The 16,480-nt window shown below is 37.2% G+C and overlaps 1 protein-coding gene across 2 annotated transcripts in view; it reads left to right on the forward strand.

Annotated features, from left to right (window-relative positions):
- Positions 1–16,480, forward strand: part of PDGFD (platelet derived growth factor D) — a 228,869-nt gene that overhangs the window by 158,724 nt on the left and 53,665 nt on the right. For both annotated transcript variants that reach the window (XM_077113110.1, XM_077113108.1), the window contains exon 3: positions 415–595. In XM_077113110.1, the coding sequence (XP_076969225.1) occupies positions 415–595 (181 nt within the window). The remainder of the gene's footprint in view (positions 1–414; positions 596–16,480) is intronic.

The following is a 16,480-nucleotide window of genomic DNA, read 5'->3' on the forward strand; positions in this document are numbered from 1 at the left end:
GCAAATTAACTATTTCAAAGTGGTAATTTGTTTGTAAAACTTTATATATTAAATATTTGGGCATATAACTAGATCAATACCTTCTCAAAATATGCCCAAAAATTATAGTTATTTTCCAGGAAAACTTTTATAAGCCAAATGTTCAGGAATTAGCTCCTTTCACTTACTGATGACTTGGGAAGAGTCGTGGTTAAATGTTGTAAGGGTTCTCTCAGAATAGATTGTTAAAGTTGGAATTTGGAAAACCTAGTCTGAAAACTAGCTTTCCTTTTTAACATTTCTGTAGATTATAATTTTCACATCACAGGTAGGTCATGAGAAATCCTATATGTAAGTTGTAATTTCTCAGTGAGCGCGTGACTTTCTAAGTCCGCTTTAATCCAAACCTGTTGATTTATGTTGAATTGATTCTAGGTATGATTTTGTGGAAGTTGAAGACATATCTGAAACAAGTACCGTTATTAGAGGACGATGGTGTGGACATAAGGAAGTGCCTCCCAGAATAACCTCAAGGACAAACCAAATTAAAATAACATTCAAGTCTGATGACTACTTTGTGGCTAAACCTGGATTCAAGATTTATTATTCTTTAGTGGTAAGTAGCTTAACCACCCCGTGATTAAAAGCAGGCACTGGTTTCGTGAAGTATAGAGCTCATTTTCCATTATTAAATACAACGGTGTGAAGGTGAATAAATTTTATTAATTCCTTATGGCATGGGGTGTTCCTGTTTTATGGTCCAAATGTTTGAGCCTACGTAAGTAAGAAATGCCATTTTGGATCAGCTGCATCACCCATTGGGCCAGCACGTTTTGAAAGAAGGCTTAGTACGGCAGATATCAAGCTACCTTTGATTCAACTGAAACAAGTTAAATCTAACAGCTAAATAGACGGGACATGGGGGTGAAAAGGTTTTGAGAACACTACATTCATGACTTTTAATATTAAAGAAAATAATTCCTCTTTGATTTTGAAAAGTCATCTATGAAATTCCAATACAGAAAAGCGAACTGAGGATTTTAAGTTGAAGTTGTGACCTGATGTTTGGAAGGTCTGTTTTATAATCATAGAGCCTCAGGATTGTAAGCATATTAAAGATCATGAGGTTCAACTCAACCCCAGAGTTTGAATCCCGTCTACTGCACCCAAGCTTCTTTGTGGTCTCACCTTAGCAGCCATTTCCATCTTCAAATAGTTTTGGCTGTTAGACAAATTTCAACCTCCTATTGGACCAAAATCTACATTTAATGAATTCTAGTTGTGGGTCACACACACTCATGTATCTGCTTTACTCGTTCATCCATTAATAAAATAGTATTAAATTCCTTCTCTTTGTCAGACATTCTAATAGATGCAGCAGATAAAAAGGTAAGCAAAGCTCATAGGGTCCTTGTACCTCGCAGAGATTATTCACTTGTGAAGATGACAAACAAAAAGCTGTCACCACAAAGAATGAATGATAAGACAGGAGAAGTACCGAATGCCATAGTTTAAGCCCAGGGAGGCATGGGATTAATTTTGCTTATAAATTATCTTAAATATCCTTGAATCTTTCAACTATTTATAGAATTTTGCTTTTTATTCTGCTGGCAACATCTCACTCTTACTAGGTTTGTCTGTATTTCTTTTCAAAATGTGATACCAAAGCAGAACACAATGCTAAAAATGGTACCGATTTTAAAAACTTTATTTAATTTTTTCTTCTTATGAATCGTTTAGAATAGGAAAATCCTGTCTTTTTATCTATTTTGTTTACATTATCATAAGTTATTAAACACTGAGTGAGTTCTGCATCGGAACATTGTAAATGAAAAAATGGTATGTGGAGACACTGGTTCCCGTTTTAAGTGGAGAATATGCGTCAAGCATAGTTACATTATTGCAAACTCATGCAAAGCTGCTCGGCTTTAAAATTAAAAGCAGATGCATCTCTTTTCAGTTGTTCATGGATAAAGCAGACTTGTCGTGTTAGAATGTATGAAAAGGCTTAAGGAAAGGTCTTTTTCCCTCTCAAGCACTATAAGCGTTGATATATATACTTTTTGTGAAGCTTTGGCTGTGACCAAGTTGAATGGTCCATAAGTCAATTAGCCTCATCTTCATGCTAACACGGTATCTTTAAGGCAAAAAAAGTTCCTTTTGTAGAGGACATGTGTGAGTTTCAGGAGGAATGAATACTCCTATTTGAGGTGTTTGGGTTATGGTGCAGGCTCATCATTTATCTCTTAACCAGTGGTAGGTGGGACATGGGACGGCTTCAGTAGTTTGGAATGTAGGCTATTTGGCATCACTCCACTAATTCATTGATTCACCTTTACCAGTACTTTCAATCGTGTTTCTTACACATAATGAAGTTGTAGCTTTTTCGGGTATTTTCCCACCAGCATCTTGGTTCATATTCATCGAGAGCAGTTCCAGGCTCCCCCTCTCCACCCCACAGTAGCTTCTAGCAAGAATAGGATCAGTTAGGGACAGATTGCTTCTGTGACTGAATTCTAAGAAGTAGAATGAGCTTAACTTTCAGATATGTATTGACTAATCTGTGTGGCTTTTGAGAAAACTGTCTTTCATTTTATTTTTGTTCGGTGGGGATAGAAGATCTTATATTGGGGAGGTCGTTTTATTCATGTTTAAGTTTTGCTGGGAGAGATCTTAAAGAAGGGTTTGTAAATCCAAATGCTATCAAGGACTGGGCTTCTAATTCAGAGTGAACCAGTGAGGCAGTGGGATTTAAAAATGACGAAGTCCTCTTTAAGTGTATTTAAATTATAATTTTTAAAATGCAGTTCAGGCTTACAAAACATCTAGGAGCTCAGACAGACTGATGTTTTACAACCCCTTTTTAAAGGAATGGTTGGTACTAGGGAACCCTATACTAGTTCCTGAGGAGTCAAAATATTCTTGGAAAATAACAGTAACTACCCGGATAGGCCCAAACCAGTAGTGCAAGGTGGAAGAGTCTGAAGATTGGGACCAGAGCTTCTCTGTGAAGCAGACTTTGGATTGAAATCAGGTGTTACAGTTACTAATGATGTGCTATTAAATAAGTTTCTTACCCTTTGGTTTCACATCTATAAAATGGGGATAATTATTGGAGTTGGTATGAGATTTTTAAAAGATGATGAATACATCAGTAAGTGATGGTAATAATGATCATGGCTTTTAGCATCACTAATCATATATAAACGTTCCCTCCAGATAAATAGTAATGAGTTATTTAAGAGTAGAGTGTCATGTTCCTATATGTATTCTACAAAGGGCCCTGTATATGACCAGACGGTGTGTTTGTTAAATGGACTCTTCATTGAAAAAATACGATTCATCACAGGAGTAGCCTAGTTTCTTTTTCTTTGCTCTCCTTCTCAGCCTTCTTTTCTAATTTCACTCCATTGTGGAGAATAGACACCTGCAAAAGATGTAATTAAGCAGAATGAATGTTACCAAACACTTGGTAGCAAAATATAAATAAATTAGAATCTCCTATCTTAAATCCATTTTTTCTGGGAATGAATGAATGGATAGATGGTTAGGAATCTTTTCGTGAAGACCTCTGAAGATTATTGGAAAGAAGTCTAATTACAAGGTTCTCAATGGATGGCAGGCATGGGTTTGGATTTCAGCTCTGCTGCATACTGGCTAAAGTCTTGGTTTTCTCATTTGTTAAACGGTGATACTACTTTTCTTTAGGTAGGTATAAGGATTAAATTAGATAACTTTTGTGAACCACTCTACCTGGAATTTACTAATTGCTGAACCATCTGTTGCTATCATTCTTGTCAGTATGACTGATATTATCATTGCATATCAAGTGACATGGTGACAGATGTCCGTCATTACAAGCAGCCCAGTTGTCAGTGTCTGTGCGGGTGTGTGCATGTGTACACAGACCTCTGATTGTATTCACTTTCTTCATCCAAGGTAGAAGCATTTTGTTCTACATTGTAACAAATAAGAACTTTTCCTTTTGTTTCTGTGTGTAGTTAATGTAGGGTACATTTTTTATTTTTAATTCAAAAATAAAATCTAAGTCATTTCAAAGCTGTTCAGAAACTTTGTGGCCTTATTAATAAAGTCTAGTTTATTTTGTAAATTGAAATTTGCTAATACCCGTTATAAACTTTCTAAAATAAAAAAGCAATTTTGTCAGACCATTTGGTTAATTACATACCTCTGCATTTTGAATTAACTTCAGATGGTGCAGTTAAGATTTCCATTCAGATTGAACGATATGAATCCTGGTTTTGCATTACGAATAATTCTTTTAAGTAGAAAAAGAAGAGGAGGAAGAGGGGGAGGAGAAGGGATAAGGAAGAGAAGAAGGGGAGGTGGAGTGGGAGGGAGAGGAGAGAAAGAAGGAAAAGTGGTGAATAAAATAGAGAAGGTTCCTTCCCTTATAGAATTTATAATATGTTGGGTATAATCTTGGTAGAGCATCTAACCCTTTATGCCACTGTGAGGATTGAATGCATGAGGCAGTGCATATGGATGTTTATCACAGTGCCTGGCATGTCATAAATAATCTGCTGCTACCAAATCATGCAATAGAGCATCTCCAAGTAGATTTGCTTACGAAAAGTATAGAATTTAGGGCTGCAGTATCTTCGATGCCTAGTCTAACCCTTTTATTTTACAAGTGATGTGATGAACACAGTTTAGATAATTTTACAAATGAGGCAGTGAACCCATTTAGGTTAGGAATTTACCTAACTGAGTTCACAGGTTTGTGCTGTTCATGAGATATGAAAATTGTGGACCCTCTCTAAAGAAAAACAAATATATCCAAAATTGTGCATAAATTTCAGGGAGTTAAGAACCCGTGAATCTCATTTATGATGTCTGGGGGCCCACAGAAGCAGTTGAGAAGCCCACACAAATTGACTCTCCATATTATCTGACTTTGGGAATTTTCCTTCCGTGTTAACTAGTCCTTTTCTACACAAGCCATGTCTGAAATAATACTTGACTATTGTAATTGATTTTCCTCATGAACCTTATGTGATATTCACGTAAGCAGATGATTCTCCAAGTGCTGAGTGAACACATTTTCACCTTTGAGAGGGTTGCTGGTGAATGACACTTACTCTAATGTACTGTTTATCTAGTGTGTAATTGTATGGACATGCCACAAGTAAACTTTTGTCCTTCCAAGCCAAAAAATTGCAGTGATTTTAGAAGGCTGTGCCTCTTTATGTAGATATAGCCTTTTCTCTGTAACTGTGCTCTTTGATGTATTAATATTTGAAAGTGGTTAACAGTACACATATAAAAATGTTCTTTCCAAAAAAAATAAAAAAGGAAAAGAATGTTCTTTCTTTCATGAATTATAATAAGTGTACAATACACAATAAGATGGTATATGGGAAAAAAACACCTAATGTACATTATGGACACTATATAGTTAACAGTAATTTTTAAGTATTCTTTCAGCAGTTGTAACAAAGGTACCATACTAAAGCAAAGTGTCAATAAAAGGGGGGGGTATATGGGAATGTTGCATATTTTACATGACTTCTATAAAGCCTACAACCTCGCTAATTAAAAAAACTTAAAGACAATTTTTTTTTAAATTAGGGAGATAAAGAGAATGAGAAAAATGAAGAAGGCAAACTATCTACATTAGAAAATAACTTGCATATTTCAGATATGCCTAAAACAGAGTGGTATTTCATTAAAAGCTATGAGAAAATAAGCTTTAATAAAAAATATCTCCACCTCATGTTCTCCTATAAATTCAGCAGATATTTCTCAGAACTTACGTAGATAAGAAGAAAATGATAGTCCCATGGGGGAGAAAGGGACACAGTTATAAAACAGTGTGAAATGTGGTGATAAAATGTGCATGAAGTATTTCAGGCAAAAAAAGAACGGTATTTAAACTCCCAAAGATGGGGACTGCTGGGCTGAGCTATGGAGGGGGGCACAGCCCAGGAAGAGGACACTGCCTAATCAAAGGACAAAGCCGAGGAAAAGCAGGGCCTTTCAGAATATCCCGATGAGCTCATTCAGAGTGTTGCCAATTAAAGGTGCTAATGATTTATTGCCCTGTCTTTACTCTGGCCAGTAGAAGAGAGATACAGGAAGGCAAGAGATCGTCAAAACAGCAGCTTTATTAAAGGTGGGCCAAGAAATGCCAAAGTTCAGGACTCTTTTGTAAAGCTAGAGTAGAGAACTTGGCTGGGACCCAAAACCAAAGCTGCTGTGATGTAAAATCCAGATCCAAGGATTCTTGTGAAGGATCCTAGGTCTGTAACTCAGACATAGTGTACACTTACACAGCACACCTGCTGGATGGAAGATACAGGTCTGTTCACAAACTAGCTATGAACAGCAGGAGAACCGGTAAGTACGGCAGACTCCAAGCCCAGCTGATGGGCACGTGGGTGTGGGAAGTCACAGAGAGCCGTGACCCTTCCCAATGCTTGGTGCCAGAAGCAAGCAGCCAGAAAGAAAAATGGGGAAAGTGAAGAGGGAGGGGCAACAAGGGATGAGTGAAAGGAGCAACTGAAGAGACCCCCAAAAAGTTTGTTGATGCCCCCGTATGTGTGGACTGAGACAGGTATATGGAGAGAAGTGTTCTTTCTACAGAAGAGGTAACGAAGGACTACTATGTACCATGAAGGGTTCAAGCCCACAGTGATTTAATGCTTTTTTTTTTTTTTTTTTTTTTTTAGTCAGTCATCTTTGGTAAAAAAGAAGGAAGGAAAGAAAAGTTCATTTATAGCTCTTATCATTCAAACATAACCACCATGACTGCATTAGCATCTTTCTTTCCAGTCTTTTTAAAATCTATTTTATTTATTTATTTACTTTTACGGTTGCCGAGTTTATTCCCAGCTCCCTTTCCAGTCTTTTTTTAATGCATAAGAACTCAAGTACATGTCTTGAGAACTGAGTCCTACCTAGGACTGGTTCTAAGTAGAACTAGCAGATCTACTGTGTAATCATCAGCCGTTCTGACCAGGAAGCTAAAGATACCAAGAATTTTGGGGAGACTCCAGTCTCCTCTCCCAGGAGAACAAAGGAATTAAAAAACAATCAGGCAGGACTCCTGTAGTCTTGAAAGCAGCTGCTCCTTAATGTTTCCTATCCATAGCAGAAATGTGACAGATTAAGGCTGACCTCCATTCAGCAGCACCCTTTCACCTGTGAGAAGATTGAGCTACAGATTCCAAGTGACTCTTCTTTCATTTCACAATTGCAAATAGGAGCCAGACAGGCAAAAAAAAGGAGAGATTGAAAAGGCTTGGCACCTCTTCTGAGAAAGACAGACATGAATAAATAATCGAGCGATTATTGCTTCTTGACTGGGCCCTGCTGATCACTTCCTGATTGGTCTCCCTATCTGCGCTTTTCCTACCTTCACTCAGTCCTGCACTTAACTGCCAGATAAGTAGAGCTGTGATCAAATCATTTCCAGCTGAAAAATTGTGGATGACTCCCAGTTTCCTATGGAGTAACGTCCAAATACCTCACTCTGATACTGAGTCTTCCATGTTCTGACTCCAGCCTAACATTCTAGCTTCAATTCTCCTATCTCGCTTACATACATTCTTTCATCCAAATCAATAATATTATTTATTCCCTGATGGCCCAATTATGTCATGACTTCCCACCTCTAGTCTTGACAGTTTTCACATTTTTATGTATATATCCTCAAGACTCCAGTCCTTCCTCTGCCTTTCAAAGTTATATTTGCATAAAAAAATTCTACATGCCCTTAACTCCTCAACCACATCTACTCTTTCTGTCTCTCAGGGACCCAGATGCTATTTAGAAATATATAGAAAAGTAATTTGAAAAAAAAAAAAGGAAGGAAAGAAGAGATCATCTATAGTTCCTATCACTCAAACATAATCACAGGGACTGTGTTGGCATCTTTCTTTCCAGTCTTTCTTTTTTTAACGCATGAAAACCCAAGTACATGTCTCACTGTCTCTGTTAGAGTGACTATGCCGTGAGGATAGGAAATCTTACTCCTACAGGGCCAGGGTCTCTAGTAGGTTTAAAAAATGTTTGAACTGAATCAATAAATTTTCATTGGGTACCTATGATACATCAGATATTATGTAGGAAATGCAATAAAAAGCCCCTATGATGTAAAAAGATAAAATTTGCTAACAGATCATGGACTATGTTTTTCCAGTCTTAGGACCTTCAAGGCAAGACTTGCTTCCTTTCAGTTGAGTGTTTCACCATACCACATACCAATGGACCTGAGCTGCTTTGCTCCAGAACTTAGTGGGCGTTGGAGGGGGTGGGGGTGAAGATGGAGGTAGGAGTCAGGATAGGGGTCAAACGTAGGGGAACTGTGGAATAACAAGTCAGCAATAACAGGCGTTCTAATTCTGAAAGTCTATCTCTGCTACCTTTGAACCTCAAGGAGGCATGTAACTGTGTCAATACTCAGATTATGTGATTGTGATGTCAATAGCAAACCTAATTGTGGTCTGATTCAGCTACTGAGCTGTCTTTCCTCGTAGAGAGCATGGTAACCCTGAAAGACTCAGGGCTTCTTATTAATTGGTAAAAGGTCTCTGAGGTTCCCGTGGTATTTCTCGAGGTCTTCTCTGAGGCCTGAAGAGCTGTTCAGGTTTATAAGGTTCCAAAATCGTTTGACTTTTTAAGCTTTTTTTTGATACAGTTTGGAGGCTGTTTGGGTTAAAAACTCTAAATCTGTATACTCTCTGTGAAACCTTGCACAAACCACTTAATCTCTCCAACCTGTCTTCTGCTTTGTGAAAGGGAAAGATCCACATGCACCATAAGCCTGTCTGAAGATTGTGTTTAAAATTTATGGCTTTGGTACACAGTCTGTATACAATAGATGGGGCTATTATTATTAATCACTAAAATGTCTTTGGAGATTTAGAATCAAATTAGTTAAATCCAAGGTCTTTAAGAGGTCTTGAAACAACCTGGGGAGACCCTTAGACTCCAGGTAAGATCAGGCTAGGAGCAGGGATCATTGTAATTCAGTTCCTAGTTGGAAACCCTCAGCCCTAAAGTCATTTTTAGAGGACCAGAAGCCTTAAACTCTTAACTAGCTCTGTTCGGCTTTGCTACTTTAACTGTATCTTTTCTTGGTCCTTCTTGAACTTTCATGAAAATACCTTTAAATATATCTTTAATATTAAGATTCCAATGTTAATTGTAAGTTTGGATTTGAAAAGTCCCTTGATATCATTCCTGTAGAAAAGTATTCATCCCTCATCTAATTCTATAAAACACTGTTAAAACCTCAGACCAGTACATAATTTTGATTTAATGGTACAATTATCCAGAATAAACAGCTGTAAAGGATTTCTTGATCTTCTGAGCCTTTTGTAAGATCATCCCTTGGGCAAAAAATTGATGCTATGTGTGAATATGAAAATTAAGTGCTTATTTCTAAAGTAAAGCAGATCTTATTTTTCTGTACCGCCAGGTTCCCCTTGCAGTCATCTACAACCCTGACCCCAGCCAGTCCTATCCTCACCAAATGCCAAAAAGTTTTTCTCAAAATCAAAAAATTAAAACAACTAGATCTTTCATTTAGACCAGGCTGTAAATTACCTATCTGGTTCATTTGGTCACTCATTCTTTCTACACCCATTCTTGTGGATCTCTGTCAGGGTGCCAGGTTCCATTCTATGTCCTGGACATAGAAATAAAATAAGAACCCTGCTCCTAAGACAGTCAGGTGAGGCATGCATGTGTAATAATTGATATCTGAAATACACACCAAAGGACTATGGGAGGGGATGAGAGAAAGTAATCATGTATGAGGGAAAAAGAAGATGGCCAGGAAGTGATTTCCAGAAGAACTAAAACAGACCCAAGAAGGAGGTTGGGAAAAAGCATAGCTGACCCAAGGAAGAGATTGGGAAACATTCACTCCACGCAGAGGGAACAAAATGTGTCAGTGACTGATAACTGCTTAAAACCTTACCTAATTCCAAGTTATTTGCATCTAAAGGTGATGAAATCTAAGCCAAAGGAAAGATATTTCAGGCTTAAGCCAGAGTGTGATTTCAGGCAGCATGAAACATCACAAATCCAGGAAAATGATTCATTAATCAAGTATTTACATTATAACTGCCTCACGATTTTTTTTTTAAATATAGATGCTCGAACTTCTCCCAGACTTACCGAGTGAGAATCTCTTGGGATGGAACCTGCAATACTCTCATTTTAAAAAGCTCCTCAGCTCATTCTGATCTGATGTCCTGTTAAGAACTATTTTCCTTGATAAGAATTCTTAATTCATGAACAAAGCCCCAGAATTCATCCCACGCTCTGATGATATGAACCCATCCACCAATCCCTACCCTTTAAACTGCTTTAAGTAATAGCATTGAATCCACCATACCTATTTACCGCACTTATGTTTTTACTAACATTTCTTGTTCTAGACCAGGGACATTTCAAAGGCAGTCATAGATCTTAATTATATTGTGTTTATTGCCTGACCCCATTACCTCGTACAGCAACACACAAATAGTTACTCAGTAAATGTTCCTAAATGAATTAATGTTTTTATTCAGTAAGACTCAGAAACACCAAATATGAACATTTCTAAAATACCTTTGTTGTTATTAAGCACAGAATAAGAGTAAATGAGATAAAACATGTACAATATAAACCACTTCGTACAATATAAACATCCCACAGAGTTTTTAGATATTGTAACAAATTACTGGTTGTGCTTCTTAATTTCATTTAAAAGTTCAGTGGGCTGGAGTGTTTCCCTCATTGAGTTCACAGTTTAAATCAATTTAAACACATCTCAGTCTGATAAAAAAGAGGTCTCAATTAATTAGTTCTTTTAATTCCACACTCCCTTCATATCAAACAGCATACTAGTTCATATGTTTCATCTGCTCATTTTCTGTTTGGCTGTATTAGGGAAAGGGGGTACTCTCATTGGCACTTTGAAAGATGATATTCTTGTTTTGATATGCTCATGAAAAAAAGAAAACCAAGTGCCCCCCTTGCCTTATAATCCCCATCCCCATACTTGGTCCAGTCTCTTCTCTCGGTTGCCAGATTTCATCTTGAAGACACCATTGTTCCTTCCTACAGTTAGGTGAAGATTCTTTCAATTTTGCTATTAAAAATGCTTGTTCAGACAGAGAAAACACGCTGAACAGTGCCTGTTTTCTCAGCTGTAGCAGTGAGAGTGACTTTTTATGGTGATGGAGGCAGATGGTGAGGTTGTAGTGTCCCCAGTCCCCACCCTCTTTGGTGATATGGAAGTGTCAGGGTTTCTTTTTTGGCACTTGCTGTACTGTATCCTATAACCTCTGCTTTTATGGCTTCTGAACAGATTTTCATTGGGATGACTACTGCCTCACTTTATTGTTTGGTCTGGTGGCCTCAGTAATCATATTTTTTAAAGAAAAAAATCTCTATGCATACTATTTCCCATTATCCTTAAACAGAAAATAAATGGAAAATGGCCATCTAGTCCCATCCTTCCATTATACTTTAAGAAGGACTGCCACTGAGGGTCATTCTAGACATACCTGGTATATTTTAATCAAAATAGAATAAAGTAATGTATATATTACTTGGTGCTGCATTTATACTTATATCATAACTGCCAAGAGCTGTTTGAGTGACTAACTCAACTAATAATTAAAAAGAGCATTCTGTGTGTTTGGTAATGTGGGGGTACAGGGGACTAAGCTCAGCTTTGAAAGAGGATTGATGATTGATACAAGTGTGTAATTATCAGGTAGGATGGGACAAGGGCTATGACAGAAACACAGAAAATTGTTATGCCTTCACTCTTAAGGATGGGTAGAGTCCACTCCCTTGGAGGAGGTGTCAGTACGCCAGGAGAAGGAACCACTGCTTTACAGGACTTTGATTTCGCACCTTTGTTATTAGTCCCTATTACATCCTGGTATGGTTTGGTCAGCAGAAGAAAAGATTGGAAATGAGGATACAGGCATTTGTTTTTTCTCTTCCCATTTGGAAAAATGCTGAGCTTTTTCTTCTTCATTAATGAGCAATTCCTTATATACTTTCCTAACTCCTTAATATTTTTCCATGAGCCTTCTTTTCTGTCTCTTCTTGTGTTAGTCTGGATCAGGCAACCATAATTTCTTACCTAAACAATAAACAGGACTCTCCTTCCTCCCCAGTTTCCATGCCTCCAGAATTATTATTTATCCCCTCATCCCATGGTAGCCTAAAAGATCTTTCTAAGGCTCAAATCCAAACAAGTCTACCATTCCCTTCTTAAAACTCTTCAGTAGCTTCCATTGTCTATGATAAAATCCAAACACTAGCATGATGTACAGAATATTTTTTGGTTTGTCCTTATCTGCCCTTTAGCTTTATCTTTCACCCTAACCCATCTCTTACCCTGTTCTCAGCCATACTGGGCTGTGAAATATATTTCCAAAAACAAGTGGGGTCTATTCACAGTTTTTTGCAAACTTCTGCTTCCTTTGCTTAGAGGAGACTCCATATAGGCTTTAGAATTTGAATCAGGCTCTGCTGTTTAGCATAGGATCTTCAGTGAAACCTTTAAATTCTCTAAACATGAGCTTTCTTATAAACTAAAAATAATGAGTGAGTTACAGATTCCTTGTCAGAATCAAAGATAATATATCCTGGTACTGAGGCTGTCATATCATAGATGGGCAGAATTATCACTTACCTTCTGACCTTTCAAACTCCTTTCTAAGCCTCACCTCATCTAACCTACTGATTAGAATTGACCATTTCCTCCTGCGTATACCTCACATCCCACATATGTTCTGTTACCATGCACCTATAACAATTTATGGCTTTTAATTCTTTACTGATTAGTCTAACCTTAAAATTTCAGAAGGGCAAGTGGCATGTCTTATTCTTTTTTGTATTCCTAGCCCCTGGTGTGCAAGTCCTTGCATGTGTTACAATCAGTGTGTACGTGTGTGTATGTCAAATGAATGAGTTGTTTTTTCCAGACTTTCATACACATTTCCTTTGATATTGCCCAGTTCATGGAAGTTAGACAGAAAAACTAGATTTTTAAAACTGGAAGCAACCTTTGGAATTTTCCATACAACATCCCCATGTTGCAGTTGAAAGCAATGTAATCCATAAAATGAAAGTGTTGTACTCTCATTTGTGCTGCTAGTTAGTGGACTTATAGATAAATGTTTTTATCACTCTAAGTTTACCTATATAATATTGGAACCATCTCACTCCACCTCCTATCATGAATGTGTAGAATTACATGTGAACCAACTGCTAGCATATTTGCAATAAGTGTTTGTAGGGTGCCTCCTCTCTAGGGAGGCTATGCATTAGCTTATCTATACCTTTTTTGAGTTTCCCATGGAAGGTGGGTGGGGAGAAGAGGTACTTCCAGCATCTTGTTGATTGAGAACAAGGATGCTGGTCACTATTCTGTAATGCACAGATCACCGTTTTTTCCCTACCCCAACAAAGAATCATCCAGCTCACAGCGTCAGTAGTACCCCATTGGAAAACCCTACCTTAGGTCATCTGTACAGATTCTACTGCCTAAAATCACAGTCGTGACCTCCTGGGGTGTTTTAGAGACAGAGATTTGAGAAATAGGAAACAGCATAGGACCTGTTAGGACTTTAAACAAGGAGGCGAGAAAGGAGCAGGATTATGTAATATAGGAGAAGGCCAAGGGAAATTTGCACAAACCACAACCTCCCTTCTCCATTTATGAACTCCTGTGATCCTCTCTTAGGATTCACTGTAAACATGCTTTTCACGCATGAGCAACCCCAATGTGGGAATATAATTAACAGAGGACTTAGAGATGCGGTAAATCTTACAGTGAAAATATTCCTTGGTGCTACAATAATTGTGAAGTAAGAAACAACTTTAAGGTGGGAGATCTCTTTATTTGGTTTAAATGGATCTTACACATAAGATGGAGTCTTAGCATTTACATCAAGATGATGTCCTAGATTCTTGTTTTTGGCAGTTGGCTGAAATTTATAACAAATTCTTACCTAGCTACGTAGTTTATGGCATATAAGTGTGTGTGTGTGGGGGGAGGTTGTATGTGCGTGTGTGTGTATATATATGTGTATTGCATAACCGAGATTAGCATAAATGATTGATCAGTGATTTTCATTATACAGAAAGTCTCAAATATATTTTCTCTTCATATCCATTGCCTTTAGTCTTCATAAATGATCACATAAGAAAAAACTAGGATTAATAAATATCTATAAAAAATGGAATTGAAATTCAATAAAATATCAAGAAATTACATATTTATGAATGGTTAAAAGAAAATACTTCTAATATGGGTTTATAGCAATAAATAAAATACAAAAACATCTCCTTTCTCATAGCTCTCAAGAAGCTGCTGCTTAAGGTCGAATGCCTACAATTCTGGACACATTGTAAAAAAGGATTAAAATACTACTAACTGCTTTTATTGCTTTTTCCTCAGAGCAGTTTTCTATAGAGAGCTCAGGATATTAACTACAAATGTTATTTTCTTAAAATATGTTCCAGGCAAAGCAATAGATTTACAAACTAAAGGACTTTTAGAGAAATAAAAGCAAAAAGAAATTGAAATAATAAAAATAAAATCAAAGCTGTGCTATGAATATAGTCACAATAGAAGACAGACACTTGATTAAAACACCTAACACTCCTTAAACCAGAATGGAAAGCTTCCGTGGGCCATTTATTATAATCTCCATCATATCAGCAGGCTAAATTTCTTTCCAAAGGTGTATCTTTGAATACCCCCTCCACTCTAGTGTGAAATGACTTACATGATGGCTTTTCCACTGCTTTCATTGTGTGGCCACTCCACAATTTAATAGATACCACTACTGGGAAAACTTTGTAGATACGGAGCCTACATTTTCTTTTATCCAATTTCATGCCCTGACTTCTAGTTATGCCTTCAGGGAGCACCCTAAACAATTCTTTCCCTGCGTGGTGACACATTTTGAATTCTTGGAAATTTGTTACCATATCCCCCTAAGTAACTGTCTGAAATTTTTCAGATGTACTGAATATGGAGTACTTAATTCATTAGTCGATGAACAATATGTTTTTTGTTTTTATAGTCTTGTCTCATAAGTCTTTTGCCTCAGCCTGTTAATCAATTAGCTTTTGTCTAATTCCTTGAAATTTGTCAACATCTTACATTAAAGTACTCATAGAATGAAGTGGTTGTCTGATTCCTGTCTTACCAACACTCTGTGCAGCTTGGCGATTGATTGCTGGTTGTGGAGTGTGGTGCTTGTTTGTTGGCACTATTGAGACGTCTTATCAGCTCTCTCTATAGCTTCTCATCACTTGCTGTATTTCACAGTAGAACTTTCTCTTTTGAAATTTCACATAAAGCAGTTACATGCCTAGATTCAGTGATATCAAGGAAGCCATACTGTTTTTTATTAAAACTCATTTCCTCCTTACCACATCTGTATGTGTGAAAATATTGAAATGGTCCTTTTTCATCAGTTTTTGATATTTAGATAAATCCTTTCACAATTCTTGTTGTCAACTCTCAGATATTCTGTATATGTATAGTGTAGTATCTGCATTTCCATGTGAAGAATTTCTAAAATACCTTACTAAATTTGCCTCCCCAAAGACCCCATATATAAACATTATAAAATTGATTGAAGTTACTAAGGGACTTCTCAGATAATTAACTTAGCCCCTCTGAAATGTATAGTGTGCATACTTAGCCCATCCATCTTTTTCATTGCTTTCAAATTGGTTAGGCATAATCTCCTGTGTTGAGGAAGCTTTCTTTTCTTTTAAATTACTAAGGCTTATTTTTAAATATCAGCCTTTTGTGTTGTATTATTATCCTAGAATTGCTAAATTACTAAAAACTGGGTAGCTTAAAACAATGTTTATTCTCTCACTGTTCTGGAAGTTAGAGGTCTGAAATCAAGGTGATTATAAGGTTGATTCCTTCCGGAGGCTCTGTGGAAGAATCTCTTCTGGCCTGTTGCTTGCTTCTAGGAATTGCTGACACTTCATTGGAGTGGTGGATCACTCCAGTCTCTGCCTATATATATCACATGGCATTCTCCCCATGTATCTCTGTATCTCTATGGCGAAATTCCCTTCTTAGAAATTCACAAGGACTAGGACCCACCCTAATCCAGTATGACAGCATCTTAACTAGATTCCATCTGCTAAGATCCTATGTCCAAATAAGGTCACACTCACGGGTGCTAGGGATTAGAACTTCAGCACATCTCTTTGAAGGACCCAGTTCAACCCATGACCCCTATCTTCTAACATGCTCTTTCCTTTTAACAGCATTCAAGTTGTAGAGTCCTTCAAATTGAGAATTAACATTGTGGAAACCACTGTGTTATTTGGCCTAAGTATTGTATTGCTACTAGAATGTATATTTTTCCTTTTAACCTATACCGAATACGAGTAGTGAGTACATTTTAAAAGAGTGTTACCGTGTTAGCAGCGTTGAATCTATTGGAATCATTGCAATATCTTGAATTTCAATTCTAAAAGCACC

Source organism: Tamandua tetradactyla, chromosome 8 (assembly GCF_023851605.1).
Source record: "Tamandua tetradactyla isolate mTamTet1 chromosome 8, mTamTet1.pri, whole genome shotgun sequence".
Classification (NCBI taxonomy): Eukaryota; Metazoa; Chordata; class Mammalia; order Pilosa; family Myrmecophagidae; genus Tamandua; species Tamandua tetradactyla.